This window comes from Magnolia sinica, chromosome 2 (assembly GCF_029962835.1).
Source record: "Magnolia sinica isolate HGM2019 chromosome 2, MsV1, whole genome shotgun sequence".
NCBI lineage: Eukaryota > Viridiplantae > Streptophyta > Magnoliopsida > Magnoliales > Magnoliaceae > Magnolia > Magnolia sinica.
Window position 1 is genome coordinate 133834271 of NC_080574.1, and position 18618 is coordinate 133852888.

An 18618-nucleotide genomic window follows, 5' to 3' on the forward strand; every position below is an offset into this window, starting at 1 on the left:
CCGTGTGCGTGTGCGTGTGCACGACGCAACGGGACAGGCTGTGCGTGGGCGTGGGCATGGGTGCGGTGCGAGTGTACTCGCGTGGGTGTGTGTGCGTGGGTACTCACGGGACTTTATTTGCAAGAGTGTACTAGCACTTGCGCCTTTTCGTTTTAAACCAGAGAGGTGTGTCTGTTCCGGTTAGTCGCATTTATTGGGTTTAAACCCAACAGACCTAACCCTTTATATGTACCACTTCGGAGTCTATATAAAGACTTACGATTCACATTTCAAAAATACGAAAATCTTTTTCTTTTACAAAACTCTCTCTGATATTCTGGTTTAAGAATTTTATTGAGTTTATCGCTGAGTCAACTCAGCACTTTCGGATTAAACTACTAGTAGTTCGAGCCCGTGTATAGTGAGTATACCGCTGGGACCGAGTCATAGTCGTTGTATCATGGAGGTCGATTGCTCTAGAAACCTATTGCACTTGGGACGCTATCCAAAGGGAGCAAATTCGATTTCAAGCCGAGTGACTCATGTTACGCCTTGACTCAATTCAATAAATCCTTTCTCAAATCTTATTTTCTTTTTTGATTCTCGATTTTTAATAGTCTATTTAATTCAACCAAATATTCCAACATACAATCTATGAAGGTTTTCAGTCTGTGAAAGTGGTGTTGCTATCGATGAATCTCTTCTCAGACAATCTATTTTCAGGCCACAAATTGTGAAATTAATATCATCCCGTCAAAGAGCTTGTTTGAAGCATGGGCATGCCCAATAGATCAACGGTCTAGATCGATGAACCATGCGACACATTTCCACAAACTGAACAAAGACTTCTATAAATTCTTCATTTCCATACCAATAGTTATATGATCCATCTCAAATTCCTATACCTTGTTACACATAAATTCCTACATGGGGCCCAAGATGGTCCACCTAAGGTCGCAGCGGGGGTCCGCACATGGACAAAAATTACAGAGATTGACTGGATGATCAGTCCAACCTGCAAAATGAAGGGCAGAAGTAAAGTGGTCAAGCCACCCATTCCGCATTCCTTATTGAAAAGGCAGTCTCCATCCTTAGAATCATGAGCAATCCATGGTGAATCCACCTATCTAACGCTCGCTCTGTTCATATGCTGGGCCAACATAGGAATTCAATATATAACAAGGTACAAATAATTATATTGAAATGATATACTTCGTATCAGTACCACACATATTCATAATATGCAATGACAAGCAGCCGTATTCGTTTCCACACCTTAATATATGTTTGTATTAGATCAATGTGACAACATAGCCATATATTGCAGAGATAAAACTCGAATACATCAGCCTCAGAGAGGAAGACTCAAAACCTCCAATAACACAAAACAAGGTGAAAATACAAGATCAAACACTAAAACCCACGAACGATCACCACCATCATCTAAGCCTTATCCCAAATAATCAGGATCAGCTACACTAAAACCCACGATCGATAGCTAAAATGGCATGTTTACTAGAGAAGATTTACTACACTGCGAAAAAAAAACGGTTTTTCAAGGAATTGGATATATGACCACCTTTCCAATGGCATGCCCCTTCTCAAGATATGAAAAGGCTTCTGTAACCTGAGAGAATGGATATGGGCCCGATGGGTCTAGCACTGGCTTCACCTTTCCGCTCTCCAAATACGGGTTGAGTTTCGTCAGAGCTGAGCCATTCGAAGTGACCACGAATCTGAAACCTGGGGGAGAGACTGGACCAGTTAGCACGACAACGCTGCCGCCTTCCTTAACCGCTTTAACTGCCTTATCACACTGCCCTGTATATGATAATTATAGATTCTTTCAGTGAGGCTATAAAAACTGAGTGAATCAAATAGATTAGGCTCTCTATAATATATATGCGCTGCAGCGGGAAGATGGTGATTAACTGGGTCCATGTGATCATATGGGCTAGTATGCACTTATCCAGCACATGGGTTAGATCCGGACCATTCATCTGGCACACCAAGATGGCCCATAGACAAGATCAAACCTGTTGGATAGTGCTAGCAGTCTGATTGGATGACTTTTTAAGTATTGCCAATAAAGGGGTGGTCAGAATTGCTCCATTAATGTCATTTTTTGGGTACATGCCATCCATCGTAGTGCCATATGAATGGTTGTGATCTTGCACGTGTACTGCATATGCATGGGGTTAACCACATGATACCAGATCATCATGTGTAGGAATGCAATATGTTTTCCATTGTCAACTAAGATAAAGAGCTTTTGAGTCTTAAACAAGGGAAAAGATGCAAATTTCTCAAGATTAATTCAATGAGGAATTATAGGATCCTCGGTAGCTTTGTACCATCTACTCTTCGATACCAATAAGTGGGCCAGACGGCTTACTAATCCAGATCATTTTCTTTTTGTGTCCCACACATGGATGCACCATGCCCCAAAATACTGCCGGATTTAAAGATCCTAGACACCAATCTTGGCCTTTTCTTCATTGAATGTGAACTTCTGTTGAATTACCCTTCCTAAAAGTTCAGTAGTAGACCACAAATCATAAGGTTAGGATTGTCCTATCCAGGAGATTTGCAGGGCATAGTCCATCCATCACGGGGCCAGTGGACCAATGGTCTAGATCACTGGCCCATGGACCCCATTTGTCAGAACCGAAACCCCCTTTACAAAACCTCAGATTAAGGATCCGATAATCCATCCAATTCATGTGTAAACAAAATGTGCGTTTGGTTGCACTATCGATTTGAATTACAATAATTAGTCTAAGTGGAAGTAACCAAGTTGAAATGCCAACAGACTGGATTCCAAATTGCAATTACATCACTTTCAAGTAGGGCTTGAATGCCCAAGCTGAGTTGGGGAATTGTAACTCTAGTCTGAGGGCTGCTTCCTAATATTGAAGGGCATGTTTAGATGCACTATTCTCATGGATTGCAATAATAGTTTATGGAACTGAAACCAACCATATTGTTATTACCTTCCTCAACATTGATATTCAGGGATTCGCCTCGAAATTGCAATTACATTTCTTTGAAGTTGGACTTGGAAGGAATATAATTGCAATTGGATGGCTGTTCCTCAGTATTAATACAAGGAAGAGGCTGCTTCCTCTACGACATTTATAGAATAAGCTTATTCTACAATGTAGTGTGTGGGACCCACGTGATGTATGGACCACATCCAATACATCCATAAGGTATGCCGCTTCATCTTCACCCTGTATGCCGAAACTCAGGCCAATCCAAGTCACAGGTGGGTCAGGGAACAGCTGGGATGAGGATGCCCACAACTAAAACCTTCTATATTGTTTCGCACTCAACCTGCTTTGTGTTAGCCATCCAATCCATTCAAAAGATGCACCCCACCATGATGAATGGACACCCAAAAATCCAGCTATGCGAAAACTCAGGCAGGCCATATCATGATATTTTAGAGGCTTTAGGCATGATTATACATGGTGTAGCTGACCTGAGTTTTGGATTAGCCTGACTTTTGGGATCCAAGGAAAACATGAGAGACCGCAGATGGATGGATAGGATGTCATGCAAACTTCATGATGGGCCCCACACCCCGAGTTGTAGAATAAGCTCAGTCTACAATCATTGTAGAAGAACAAGCCTGTATTAGGAAATGCCATTCTAATATGGTCATTTCCTCTTTATTAAACTGAATGTCCATGCTTCAATTCACATGTGCATCCAAACACTGCCCTGAAACATCTTATTTCTTCATGATTCAAATGAATGTCCGCGATTCGATTCATCTGTGCATCCAAACACAGCCCGAACATGGAATGAAGCTTACCCACTGCATCATATACAACATCGAATTTCTCAGGTAGTTCTTCGAAGTTCTCTTTTGTGTAGTCAATTGCCAAATCAGCTCCCAAGCTCCTCAACAGTTCCAGTTTTCTTGTGCTAGCAGTGGCTGCGACTCTTGAAGCATTGAAAACCTGCTTCGCTAGCTGTCCACGAAAAAAAAAAAAAAAAAGAGTGTTTCAGGCTCATAAAGCTAAGAGAAAGGCTTGATTCTTATAAGCGATAAAGGCAGTGTCGAGTGTCTCCAAGAAATTCAATGTGAGTGCCAGTGAAAGAGAAGAATTATATGGTCCTTGATACAAGGATGGCAATCTAATGGACCCCACAAGTGAATGCGGCAAGCAATCCTAACCCTTCAATTGGTGGCCAGAAACTAGAAGGTAAATAAAAGAAATTCAGCCACATTCAACATTCAACTGAAAAGAGACCAAAGATTTGATGGATGGGATCTCCCAACCTAGGCACCATCCATCAATGGCGGGGCCCATCATGTCAACAGCTTGGATAACTTGACCTTAGACCCACTTGTACAAACCAAAACCATGTCCAGGAATCAAGGGGATGGGCCTCTGGTACCCACCCATCTAATAATTAGCCAGAGATAAGGACGCTTTGTTCAAAACAGAGCAATGGCCCACTTTGAACAGGCAAGAACTCAGAGCTAGATGGTCGGAGTAGTCCAATGTCTTGATTTTTATTTTTATTTTTTTACATGTGGACCACTAGATCAACAATCACAAATTACCAATTACTAACCTAGACTTAATTTCTATATATATATTAAAAAAAAAATACCTGAATTACCAATGATCCAACCCCACCAGCACCACCCAATACAAGGATGGATTTGCCTGCAGAAAATCCAGCCTTCTCAAGACCTTCGTAAGCAGTCTCGATCGCAAGAGGAAGGCCAGCAACCTGTATAAAATCAAGATTCTTGGGTTTTATAGCCAACAGCTTTTCCTCTACGGCGGTGTATTCGGCCAATGATCCGAACTGTTTAGGAAATTCCAAAGCTTTCTCATTGATATCTCCATATACTTCATCACCTTCCTTCAGATTTTTCACTTGACTGCCTACCTTCACTACCACACCAGCAACATCATAGCCTGGAACAGTCTATACAAAAGCCGAATTCAGGTTCAATGAAGAGGCATTATATGATTTGCAGTCTGGAGAACAGTCTACATAAAAGTTGCATTTGAGAATTTGAAAATTCACATTTGGAAATGATTGCTAGAATCCCTCCGACCATCATTTAATGATGGGAGATGATTTGCATTCTGACTCCTGGTGCTCACTGCTCTCATTGAAGTCTTGCTCTCACCATGAGATCCTCTCCATGACTTAAATCATTGAACTGGAGTGACCCATTATTGAATGATCTATCACCTAATATCTGGCCTCTTGATGAAAATGGACAGTTGTGATCAATGATCCACACTCAGCAAAGGCCACATCAGCTGCTTCAGATCATCTATGGGGGAGTTTTTTTTTTTATAGTGTTATTTCTCATCCAGCATGGATCCACCATATGAATTATTTAGATCCCTAGGTGGGCCACAAACACAAAGCCATTCCCTCCAACAATTAAGCAATCTTTAAAAAAATCCATGCATGAAGAGTAAAATAAAAATATATAACAAAAAAGCAAATTTACCTAAGAAAAATAGAAAACTACTGCTAGAGAATTCTGTTCTATAAAAGAGGGGAAAAAAAATTCTCCTAATGCCTATTGAGAGAGAGAGAGAGAGAGAGAGAGAGAGAGAATAAGCTACACAGACTAATTTCATAGAACAAAAGCACCATATTTATAAAACCCAAACAATGAATGCATAAATAAAATGAAATGAAAAAAAAAAAATGGAAAAAAAAAAAAAAAAAAAAAAAAAACATGAAAACCAAAAAAATGGAAAGAAATTATAGGGAGAGAATTCTTTCTTTAGAAAACTAAAAAAAAATTCTCAACACCCAATTTAAAATTATATATCTTTAAAACAAATTAAACTACACAAATGAACTCAGCCTCTCCAACACCCATTTAAAGGGGAAAAAAACCCACCACTAAAACAATTAAAAAATTAAAAAAAAAAAAATATATATATATATATATATACACACACACACACACACACACACACACACACGAGGAGACATTCATGCTACACCAAAAAATAATAATAATAATAACGAATAAAATAAAATTTTGAAAAATAATAATAATAAATTACACAAATTGGCACAAACCCATATCCTTTAAAAGTTTTTAAAAAAAAAAAAAAAAAACCCCAAAATCAGACACAACTAAGCACCCAAAAGAAAAACAAAAATGTAAAATATTTTTTTTAAAAGAAAATCTTACAGGTAAAGGAGAATCAGTAGCTTTGAATTTGCCCTGCCTCCTCTTGAAATCGATGGGATTGAGCGCGGCTGCCACAACCTTCACCAGAACCTGATCTTCTTTCACTTCAGGGACTGAAACCTTTTCGTCGAATTTCAATACGTCGACGCCTCCATATTCTCCATACACCCAAGCTTTCATGTCAGATGGGATGCGAGAGGTGGAGGGAGCTGCCATGGAAGAAGTAGGGGTAGTTTGGGAATTTGCAGAAATACTAAGAGAGATGGGAAGAGGTTGGGTTCTCCAAGCAGTTGAAGTTCTTCTTCTTCTACGGTCTTCTTTGGAGAAGAGAAGAGAAAAAGAGCGAGGCTTTAAGGAGAGATTGAATTGCCTAGTGTTGGTGGCAGTCAGGACAGTTTCCATTTTCAACGGGTTTTTTTTTTTTCCTTTTTTTCTTTTTTTTTTTTTAAAAAAAAATTTTGAAGCTGCTTATCTGCTGTTGCTGTAGGCGATATAGATGTTTGGTGGAGTCGGATAAGGGGCCTCGGAGTTGACACGTGGATGATAGCAGATGGATTAGCAGACGGACAGGCGCGGATCAGGTGTTACCCGGGTAACAGCTTATGAGTGTTACCCTTACCTTGTGGCCCACCTTGATGGTATGTTACCTATCCACTCCGTCCATCCGTTTTTTTTCGCCCATTTTAGGACACGGTTTCAAAATTTAGGCATATCCAAATCTCAAATGGACCATGCCATTAGAAGCATAATGATTAAACGCTCATCATTAAGAACTTTTCAAAGCACACCGATGTCTTGGTATCGATCCCTAGCGGGGGTGGCTAACATGGAGTGTGTACTAATAAGCTAACCCACAAAAAAAAATAAAAAATAAATCCCTTTTCAAAGCCCACTGCAAGAAGATTTATAATGTTTATCAAATCTACCAGAAGACTCGTAATGTTTATTCGGCATCAAATCCATTTCCAAGCTAAAAAAAAAATATCGTGAAGGGAAAATACAAATATTATCTTGATGTTGATCTAAAACTTTTGTGCCCCAAATTGAGCTTTTAATATTGGGTCCTTACTCTTGCCTTGGTGGTAGACTCCCAGGAGTTTCAACTCCCGGTCAAGGGTTCGAATGCCCGTGGGTGGTGAAATTCCACTGGCGTGAGTGTGTGGGGTGTGTGTGTGCGTATGTTAAAAAAAAAAAAAGCTTTTAATATTTTTTATTCACCACTTTTGCCAGTGGTGTGATCCACGGGAGATTTGTACAGCTTAAGCTTTAGGACAACATCCTTAAATGAGTCATAGATTTGTACAGTTTAAGCTTTGGATAACATCCTTAAATGAGTTGTAAAAATGGATAAACCGAGTATATATAAAACACATTGATCAAGGTGAGCCCCCTTTGATGTGTCTAAGACCCCAAAGTTATTATTTGGGTAACAGCTAATCTGCCCCCACATTACTGGTGCAGTGGTGCTGATGCAGGTTCTCAATATTTTGTAATAGGCTTTGTAGGAAGTTCCTTCTTGTAAGTTAGGTGGGGTTGTGTTTTTAGAAATCATTTTAAAACATGCAACTAAAGATTAGGTGAATCCAAACTCGAGTAGACCACATAAGAAAAAATAGTAGAGATTGAATAATTCCATTGAAACATTCTTATAGCCACGAAAGTTTTGCATCCAGATGTAAAGAGGGTTGCGGACAGTTACATGGCCAAGATGGAGCAAAAAAGGCCCAATCGACAACAAAAGTGATCCGGACCATCGGACCTTAAATCAGGCGTATCTCGCAATCCGGAATGAGTTATGGGACGTAAAATATATGATTTTGGAGTAGAACGAGCTACTTTAGCCAAGCAACCCAACTATGCTGGGTTACCCAAGTCGGATTTGTGAAAGACCGCCAAATCGACAGTCGTTTCCCTATTTTAATTCCGTTTTTACTATAAATAGTAAGTTTTAATTTAATTATAACTTTTCATTCGTTGAGCTTGAGGAGTTAGCAAAAAACCTTGCGCACTAGTAGACATCACGACCGTCTATAAATAGTAAGTTTACTATTTATAGTAAGTCATGAATTCTAGGAGTTTTGGTTGTAATTTGATTCTGGTTTTTTTTCCATTGCTTGGTATCCATATTTAAAGGGTTATTAACTCATTTTTATTCATTCATCAATCAATTTTGAATTTTATAAAATTTATTTTTCATTTTGCTTACTTTCTTTCTCATCAATTAAAAAAGTCTATGTGAGGAGTCTAGAGAAGTTCCGTGGATTCGGAACAGTTATTCCCTTAAGAAAGATGGTGCTCGACCTCATGTCCTCCCCTGCGTCAGTTTTTGTGTTTTCAATTAATCTTAATGAGAATAAATAGCCTTATAAAGAGTTTGGATGGCAAATTAATATCAAGATGGACTTTAGGAAGATTTCAACTGTAGACATTTCTTTCCCTTTCTTTCCCTGGCTTCCTCCCTCCTAAAGCTTCTTAAGTTTTGGATTCATCCAATTTTGATCTCATCTACTAAGATAAGTTGGTAAAATGAATAGACGAAGTGAATTTTTCACAAACATCATAGTGCCCCCAATTAGCTTTTCAAGGGGAGGAACTCTGCAAGAAAGCCTTTGGCAGGAAATGTGCATCTGGGATGCAAGGGTGGATTAGGTGTGGCCCCCGCCCTCACCCTAGATGGTGTGGCCTTTATCAGAAGCAAGCTTCAAAACTATTGAGCGCGCTAGTGCACAACATCTTTGAAGTAGCCAGCAAGCAACGACCGCGCATATGTTTTTCAGCTGGCTTTGAAGCTTATTAGTAAAACGCGCTAGCACGTGCATACGTTTTTCAACTTATTAAGTCAAAAAAAGGCCCCCCCTTCTTTATTAAGGGGCCCGTTAGAGTCCTTAGTGGTATATAAGGCTCTTTAGAGTCTGTCAATTTGTAGATAAGGGGCTGAAAAGTCAGTGCTTAAATCTTCCTCTTCCATTTTTTAGCTAGGAGTGTAACGAAGTTACCGGGCACGAAAGGAATGGTCTAATTGTCAACTGACGAAACTTGATGTATATATTCTATATCTAAATTGTCCATCTATTTTAGCAAATCATTTAAGGCACTGTGGATTCATCCAATTTTGATCTCATCTACTAAGATAAGTTGGTAAAATGAATAGACGAAGTGAATTTTTCACAAACATCATAGTGCCCCCAATTAGCTTTTCAAGGGGAGGAACTCTGCAAGAAAGCCTTTGGCAGGATATGTGCATCTGAGATGCAAGGGTGGATTAGGTGTGGCCCCCGCCCTCACCCTAGATGGTGTGGCCTTTATCAGAAGCAAGCTTCAAAACTATTGAGCATGCTAGTGCACAACATCTTTGAAGTAGCCAGCAAGCAACGACCACGCATGTGTTTTTCAGCTGGCTTTGAAGCTTATTAGTAAAACGCGCTAGCACGTGCATACGTTTTTCAACTTATTAAGTCAAAAAAAGCCCCCCTGCCCCCCCGAGTTCAGAACAGCAGGTCTCTAATAGGCCCGTAGTGATGTATGGGTTTTATCTACACGGTCCATTTAATTTTCTAAATCATTTTAGAGTAGATGCTCAGAAATGAGATAGATTTAAGGCTCAAGTGGACCATACAGTAGGGATTGAACGCCCACCATTAAAAACTTCTTGGCAGTCACAGTTGTAGTCAACGGTGATATTTGTATTGCCCCGTTAAACATCACGGTGGGCCCTTGGAAGGTTTCAACGGTGGGCATCATTATCACCCTGCTTCCTTTGGTGTGGACCACTTGAGCCTTGGATCTGGGCCTCTGACACGGAATGGAAGGAAGTAGAAGGGAGAATCGGATTGGCTACTCCCCCTGCCATCAGCCAATGGTCGGTGCTACGAGGGACCCACCATGATGTATGTGTTTCATCCAGGCCGTCCATCTATTTTTCTAGATCATTTAATGGTATGAGACCAAAAATGAGGTATATCTCAATATCAAGTGGACCACATTACAGGAAATTGTGTTGAATGAACATTGACCATTAAAAACTTTTTGGAGGCCATAAAAGTTTTAGAAGAAGCTTATCTTTGTTTTTTCCCTTCATCTTGGTTTTTATGACCTAATCAACATATTGGATGTCAAATAAACAGTACAGTGGGCCTTAGGAGGATTTTAATGGTGGATATCCAATCACTATTGTTTTCCTGTGGTGTGGTCCACTGAGATTTATAGCCCTCTCATTTTTTGCATGTAAACTAAAATGATATGTAAAAATGGATGAACAGCATGGATGAAACATATACATCATGGTGGGGCCCACAGAGCACCGACCAGCATCCACCGAGCTGGTGGCAGGGGAGTAGCCAATCCGTTTCCCTAAAAGCGGGGGAGGGTGCGTACTGCGCCCTTGGGGTAATTTAAGACTGACCTCTAAAAATCACACTAAGGAACCAGTCCAACTAGTACTTGGGGCTCAAAAATCATGCACAGGCAATACAGTGGGCCTTTACTCTCAGCCCAGAGAGAGCTGGACCCGAGCTGGGCCACATCCACCCTTGGGGATTGCCATGGCTACTTCACATTAGGAGTGGTAATGAGCCGGACAACCTGACCCTATAGATGCCAATGCCCGGACCCTTTGGTGCAGTCATCAAGCACCATTGTACAAATAGACTAGACACTTGTGTGCGGTTCCATGTTTCAGCAACTTAGAAATCATCTATTAGATGGGTCGTAGATGGAGGATTCTTTTAAAATATTTTTAAATTGAACTTATTTCAAACCTTTGAATTTTAATTTATATTTGTATATACTAATCAATGAGTAATCATGTTATTCATGCCCGTCACATTCATTTGACGTTGACAGATATGAGTGTTTGGATGGCTCCACACTAAAATTGAAGAAAAAAACCATACACTAAATAGAATTTGTGACGGCCACCTTTATGTATGTCTGATCCATGCTGCCCATCTATTTCACCTGCACATTTTAGGGCAGATCCAAAGTGCTTGTAGACAACACTATAGAAAACAGCGGCAATTGAATGGCCGTAGATGAAAACCTTTTAGAAGCTATGGAAGCTTTGGATTAGGGGTGTATACAGAATTGAACCCAGTCGGCTCAACTCGGCTCGGCCACTAGCTGACCCTAGCTTGAACTCGGCTTGGCCCAGTCCTTGAGCCTGATTGGCCAGCTAGGCTGGGTTCGGTCAGCAACTCGGGCCAATTCGAGTCGAGTTCGAGCCTTTGCGGCATTTTCACGAACACATGCAGTGCACTTTCAATTTCTCACTGTATGTAAAACAGCGGTAGCTGTTTATAAGTATTTCACCAAACACCTTATAGGCAACATCAAAATTAAGGGAAAATGGTATTTGTTTTATATACATACCTTCCTTGCCACTAGCCGACACTTCGTTTAGTCATTTCATCCAACACTTGGTGAGCAACATCAATATCAGAGTAACCGACTCACTGAACTAGTTCGATTCGAGTGGGGGTTCGATCCGAGTCAAGTCGAGCTCGGGCAAGCTCGAACTCGGTTCGAAACTTTTTCGAGCTCAAAAAATCAGCTTGACTCAGTTCGAACCAAGTCAAATCGAGCTTTTTCGAGTCCAGTTGAGCGAGCTATCCAAGCTACCTCGATTCGTGTACACCCCTACTTTGGATCAAGTTAATATTTTTGTTTTCCCTTCATCTATGTTTGTAAAACCTTATGAACAAGTTAGATGATAAATACACATTCCTATAGGCCGCTAGCCATGTTTCAGCTCTCAATGATGAATGTCACAATCTCTCTTATATCATGTGGTGTGGTACACTTGAGTGTTATATCATCTTTTGGCTCATGCACTAAAATGAGCTGGCTAAAACAGATGAACGGCATGGATCAGACACTTACATCACAATGTCCAATTCATATGTATTTGCATATATTAAAGCATAATTAAAAAGATAATCTCTCTTTTTCAAAAGTAGGTAAAAAGTAATCATTACTTACTTACCGTCATTTACTGTCGAGAATTAAGAAACAAATCATCTATATTATCTTCAACTTGTATATTACACACGTGGCCCACTTGAATACTTGGCGAGCTGATTCTCACCCTCCGTGACAACCTAGGATTTGACATCATTGATAGAAATAGATATCAATGGTAGCCATGTTATAACCCCATTATTTATTATCACTTACTGCATTGTAAAAAAAATATAAATAAATAAAGGCACCATTATCATTGCCATCATTATTATCATTATTAAGGATGAGTATCAAGTCACCCTCAGCCTATAGTTTCAAGACAGGATACCACTCTTTTTATTCTCCTAACAGCCTACACCTCAGGCTTATCAAATGACATTATAGTTAACTTTCAAGAATATTTATAAAAGGCCACTCACTTTTTCACTTAATTAGATAATACTACTTAAAACAATAAACTTTAGAAGTCAGCATCTACATTTTTTAACTTGATGCAGGCATGCATAAGAAAATGCTAGTGGTTCTTTAATTGAGTTTGCCAAACAAAAACCAAAAAACATTCTACTCTTTGTTGAATTGTTGGTCAAGGGCATTTGGATCGTAAGTTACTTGAGATAAGTTAGTTATACTTTTTAAGTAGCTTATCTTGATTTCTACTTATTAAAATGAAATGGGTAAGTAATTTTAAATAATAATAAAACAAACTATTTATAATTGATCAAAAATCAAATTTACTTATCTCAAATAAGTTGTTTATTTACTGCTGTAAGTAGAAAAAGTAACTTATTTGGTGGTATCCAAACGGGCCCTATATTATCCTTAACTTCTATGTTACAGATGTGGTATGTTACAAATGTGGCCCACCTGAAGACCTCAGCAGCTGATTGTCGCCGGGTGTAACTACTTAGGAATTGTCATTTGTGACAAGAGTAGGATATTGATGGTTATCAAGATTTGCACCCATCACTATTTATTATTTATTATCATCATTATTAGAATTGTTGTCATTGTCATCATTATATTCTTTATTAAGGATGAGTATCAAATCACCCTCAGCCTATAGTTTCAAGACAGGCCACCTCTCTTTCTATTCTCATTCCAACCCACAAAACTTAAGCGTAGCAAATGAAATTGTATGCCGCCTTTAAGCACACGACGTTGATTTTTCAGAATTTTTATAAAAGTCTACCCAATGTTTTGCATAATTAGATAATTCTATTGAAAACAGTCAACTTTAGAGCTCTCATGCATGTTATCTGCTTAGTTTTTTAAAATGAAGAAACTACCCCTAGCACACACATATATGGGCAGTCAGCTGGCGTGGCCATTCACTAACCTGGATGGAAGACTTCATGTGGATGAGATCCACCACGTCCAACCTGTGCTTGGATCGATAAGCACAAGAATTAGGCAATTCAAAACTCAGCTGGGCTACACAATGGGAACAATTGAGATGGAAAATCCCACCATTTAAACGGTCCAAATTGTGTGTGGGGTCTGCTCTGTTGTGTATATGTCATCCAATCCACTCATCTAATACGATATGTAGGATGAATGGATTCCCAAAAAATTCAGAATATTCCAAGACTAATGTGAGCCATACTGCGTGACTTTAGAGTTTGTAGGTGTGATTTTACATCGTTCCCTATTGTGTGTCCCACCTAAGTCTTGCATTAGACTGATTTTTAGAATCCATGCGAAAATGTGGCGGCACACGGTATGGGCAGTGTGAATCTAATGCACATTCTCCCTCACACATGGTGTTGGATTAGTTGTAAGCACAACCTCCATATGCCTTCTTGTAGTAAGGTTACCAGAGTCTATATTGTGAGAGGGGAGTATTGAAGGAGAGAGAGACAATTGGGCAATCTAAAATCATACCTAAATACACTAAGGGCATGTTTGGACTATGGTTTAAGACTGTAATGTAACACAATAGTGGCATTAATGAAGGGTTGAACACGACAAGTAAATGTAATTATATTTATTACAAATATTTGTACACAATAAGGGTATGCTTTACAACACTAACAAACTATCACTCTTAAATGACAACTCTCACATGCAAGGAAAAACTCTTTTTGAACTCTTAATACTTGGACACCTTACTTTCACTCTTGAACTCACTCTTTGTTGTTTATGTATTTACATAATGAGACTCTTCTCATATTTATAGAAGGCTATGGAAGATTCTAGAATCAACACAACTCTAAAGAGTTTTAGAAGCATCCAAATATCATATAAGGTTTTATTATATTCCGAAACATTTGAAGAGAATCCGGAAGGTTCTAGCATGGTCCGGAATATTCCAGAAGAGTTAAGAAGACTCTATTAAACTTTAAAAGTTTCCGGAAGATTCTAAAAAATTCTAGAATTTTTCAAAAATGTCCGGAAGACTCCGAAATATTCAAGAGAGGTGGTGATGACATTTAACACTCCCTCTCAGCACCAATTCTCACAATTCTACCTTCATCATCATGCCAAGTTGCTTTCTGAATTTGGTGAACTTAGCATTGCTAAGTCCTTTCGTGAGTATGTCTGCAACTTGGTCGTCGGTCTTCACATGACTCATCTTGATTTATCCTTGAAGTATCTTCTCTCTCACAAAGTGATAGTGTACCTCCACATGCTTGGTCCTGGCATGAAACACTGGATTCTCAGCCAAGCAGATTGCTGATTGATTGTCACAGCACAATATCATTGGATAATCACCCTCATTAACTGCATAAGCTATGTGCTTTCTTGCGTTGCCATTGTCATTGCTCTGTATTCAGCCTCCGTGTTTGATAAAGATACTGTAGGTTGTCTCTTGCTACACCAAGAGGTTGCTCCTGAGCCAAAGTTGAATACATATCCAGTAGTTGATCATCGTGTGTCATGATCACCACCATAGTCAGCATCGCAGTACCCAACTATCTTGCATGCTCCACCTTTCTTATACAATAGACCAAGGTCTATTGTACCCTTCACATACCTCAGTATTCGACGTACTGCTTCAAGATGCGGCTTCTTTGGTGTTTGCATGAACCGGCTAACCACACTAACTGCGTAAGCTATATCTGGTCATGATAATGTAAGGTAAATTAGACTACCAACTATTTGTCGGTACATAGTTGCATCTTCCAAGTCTTTTTCTTCTTCCGAACATAGCCTGGCATTAGCCTCCATAGGTGTGGCAATTGACATGCATTCGAGTATCTCATATTTCTTTAATAGGTCTTTGGCGTACTTCTACTGACAGAGGAATATGCCTTTGTTACTTCGGTCAATCTCCAGCCCGAGAAAATGCTTCAATCCTCCAAGTTCCTTCCTTTGGAATCGCACAGACAAGTTCTCTCTTGTCCTTTCAATCTCACCGTCATCATCTTCAGTGATGATCAAGTCATCCACGTACACTAGCACTATTGCTAGTTTACCTTCCTAAAATTTTTCAAAGAGACTGGAATCCGCAAGTGCCACCGAGAACCCGCTTTACACAAGGAATTCTCCTATCTTATCGTACCATGCCCTCGGTGCTTGTTTAAGCTCATACAAGGCCTTATTTAGTTTGCAAACGTAATCCTAATGACTTTTACTCTGGAAACCTCTTGGCTTCTCCATATAGATATCTCGATCAATTTCTCCATTTAAAAAGGCATTCTTCACATCCATCTGCCACAGCTTCCAAGATTTGCTTGCTGCAAGTGCTAGTAGTACTCGCACCGTTGTAATTTTTGCTACTGGGCTAAAAGTCTCATCATAGTCTAACCCATACTCTTGTGAGAATCCTCTAGCCACTAATCGAGCTTTGTACCTTTCTATTGATCCATCGGGGTGAGTCTTGACTTTGTACACTCATTTGCATGATATCGGCTTCACATCCTTGGGTTTTGGGACTAGTTCCCAAGTCTGATTTTGGTTCAATACCTTAATCTCTTCTTCCATCGCCTTCTGTCATTTTATGTCTCAGGATGCTTCTTCATATGTCATTGGCTCTTTCACGGTCTCTTCTTCTGTTAAGACAGCATCCACGTATCTTGGGTTAGGCTTTCTCTGTCTAGTCGACCTCCTAAGTGGTGGGTTGTCTAGGGCGAAGCTCTTCTGGACTACGTTGATGTACTCCAGTTTACCATGGACTCATAAATTTATCTGGTGTTCTTTACAGATTAAGAACTTGCTCACCATCTCCTGCTATAGGCGTCAACTCCTTAGTTGAACTAGGAGATTCTTCTCCTTCCCTTATCTCTCTCATCTTCTTATGTAGTTCATCTTCTAAGTCTTGAGAGTTTGGCAGTTCCTCCTTCAGTGGCGACCACCATGATTCAATGATCCAATCATCACTGTAGTTGATAGCTCCTTCATTAGAAACTGCGGCAAGGGCTATTTCACCCGTCTCTGTCACTATTAAGGAAGCAGCTACTTCGTCAGTGACTATGTTAGACCGCTTGAGTAGTTCATTAAAATCTATCTCCTTTTCTGAACAATCTCCTTTAATGGATTCAGACACTGCTAAAGATGCCTGAAAGTCACAGTCATCTTCACTGTCTTCTTGGTGATTTCTAGAAGCCACTAAGTTACCTTCGGCTGATTTTTTCTTGAACTAACAATTTTTTGCAAAGTGACATTTCTTGCCGTAATTAAAACACTCTATATCATACCTTCGAGATATAGAGGATCATCGTTTATTTATGTTGTTGTCGGATTGAACTCCCATGTCCGAGGACTTCTTCCTTGCTCTTCTCTCTTCTTAGACTTTCCAAAGTTATGCTGACTTTGTTCGCCCTTTCTGTTCTGCTGTCGATGTTCGCCTTTTTTATTATTGCAGTAGAGTGCTTTCTCTTCCTTTTTTATCGACACTCCAGCCATTTATTTGTATAAACTTTCTTGATTGGCCAACAAATTCTCCTACTCTATGAGAGTAGGTTGAGTAGGCCAATCTCGTATTACCGTGATAAAAGCATTATACTCGGGCTTCAACCCGTGTATAATGATCCTCTTCATTCTTTCCTTATGAATATTTGCTTTAGGATTCAATTCTGAAATTTCTCGACATAAATCATTTACTCTTCTAAAGTACTCGCTTATAGACTTATCTCCTTGGGTGGTGGACATTAACTCATTCTCCAAATATTGAAGCAGAGCATCATTTGTTTTTGAAAACAATGATGCAAAGGTGTCTCATGCCATCTTGGGTGTGTCGTCATCCTTGATTCGCCCGAGCAACTCATCCTCAAAGATTGACTTAAGCACATGCATTGCCTTCTCGGCCTTAATCTTCCACTTTCGGAGTGCTTCAGCATTTTTCTTAGGAGGTGGGGTAATCTCATTCCCATTAACAACCTCCCACAAGTCTTGCCCTTCAAGGAAAGACTTAATGCGACTCCTCCAAGTTTGATAGTTCTGGTTGTTAAGCCTCGTAACTCCGCTCGTTATGTTCACAAGATCCGCCATCGTGACTTGGTGTGATTATTACTCCCTTTACCAAGCAAGCCAACAAACTTCACAATCTCCAAACTGTGCACGATCATCTTAAAAAAGGGATCCTGATCAAACCTCGCTCTGATACCAAATTGAAGAGTTAAACACGACAAGTAAATGTAATTATATTTATTACAAATACTTATACAGAACAAAGGTATGCTTTATAACACTAACAAACTATCACTCTTAAATGACAACTTTCACACACAAGGAAAAACTCTTTTTGAACTCTTAATACTTGGACACCTTGATTTCACTCTTGAACTCACTCTTTATTATTTATATATTTACATAATGAGACTTTTTTCATATTTATAGAGGGTTATGGAAGATTCTAAAATCAACACAACTTTAAAGAGTTCTAGAAGCTTCCAAATATCTTATAAGGTTCTATTATATTCCGGAACATTTTAAGAGAATCCGGAAGGTTCTAGCATAGTCCGGAATATTCCAGAAGAGTTAAGAAAACTCTATCAAACTCTAGAAGTTTTCAGAAGATTCTAGAAAATTCTAAAATTTTTCAGAAATGTCCAAAAATTTCCGTAAGACTCCGGAATATTCAAAAGAGGTGGTGATGACATTTAACAATCAATACAAAGTATAATACCTGTTAGATCGAAATAACTTAATTTACTTGGCAATTCTTGTGTTTGTATAGAAAAAATGTCAAATCACTATTGTAAAATACACTTATGTATATTTTTGGATAGGAGATATTTACCGCAATACAATACAACATAAAATTATAATTATTATAAATTCATTTACTTGTCTCATATTATAGTTGCATTTAACTAATCAACAATTTATATGATCCACACCAGCATGAACAATAGGGAGAGGAGATCATACGATTGTGTGAGGCTTCCAATGTGTTTAGATTCCATCCAACACACATCAAGTGAACCTCAACAGAAAAACCGACAATCCAAAAATTAGCATGAAACCCAAGTGGACCCCACCTACTAGTTATTTTAAACATATATAGAAAATATCGGCCTGATAAAAGCCCTAATAGACTAACG

The 18618-nt window shown here is 39.2% G+C and overlaps 1 protein-coding gene across 1 annotated transcript; it reads right to left on the minus strand.

Annotated features, from left to right (window-relative positions):
- Positions 1-1221: 1221 nt before the first annotated feature.
- LOC131237731 (2-methylene-furan-3-one reductase-like) lies at positions 1222-6636 on the minus strand. The gene is made up of 4 exons (XM_058235677.1): positions 6176-6636; positions 4609-4932; positions 3800-3959; positions 1222-1800 (listed from the first exon to the last, which is right to left on the minus strand). Exons 1-4 carry the CDS (start codon positions 6575-6577, stop codon positions 1535-1537), a joined length of 1152 nt encoding a protein of 383 aa, XP_058091660.1. The 5' UTR covers positions 6578-6636; the 3' UTR covers positions 1222-1534.
- Between the last annotated feature and the right edge of the window lie 11982 nt (positions 6637-18618).

Coding starts and splice junctions, on each gene's coding strand:
- LOC131237731 (XM_058235677.1), bottom strand. CDS start 6,577: ATGGAAACTGTCCTGACTGCCACCAACACTAGGCAATTCAATCTCTCC. Junction 4,933..6,175: donor CTACTGATTCTCCTTTACCT/GTAAGATTTTCT, acceptor GCTTTTGTATAG/ACTGTTCCAGGCTATGATGT. Junction 1,801..3,799: donor TGTTGTATATGATGCAGTGG/GTAAGCTTCATT, acceptor TATCATATACAG/GGCAGTGTGATAAGGCAGTT.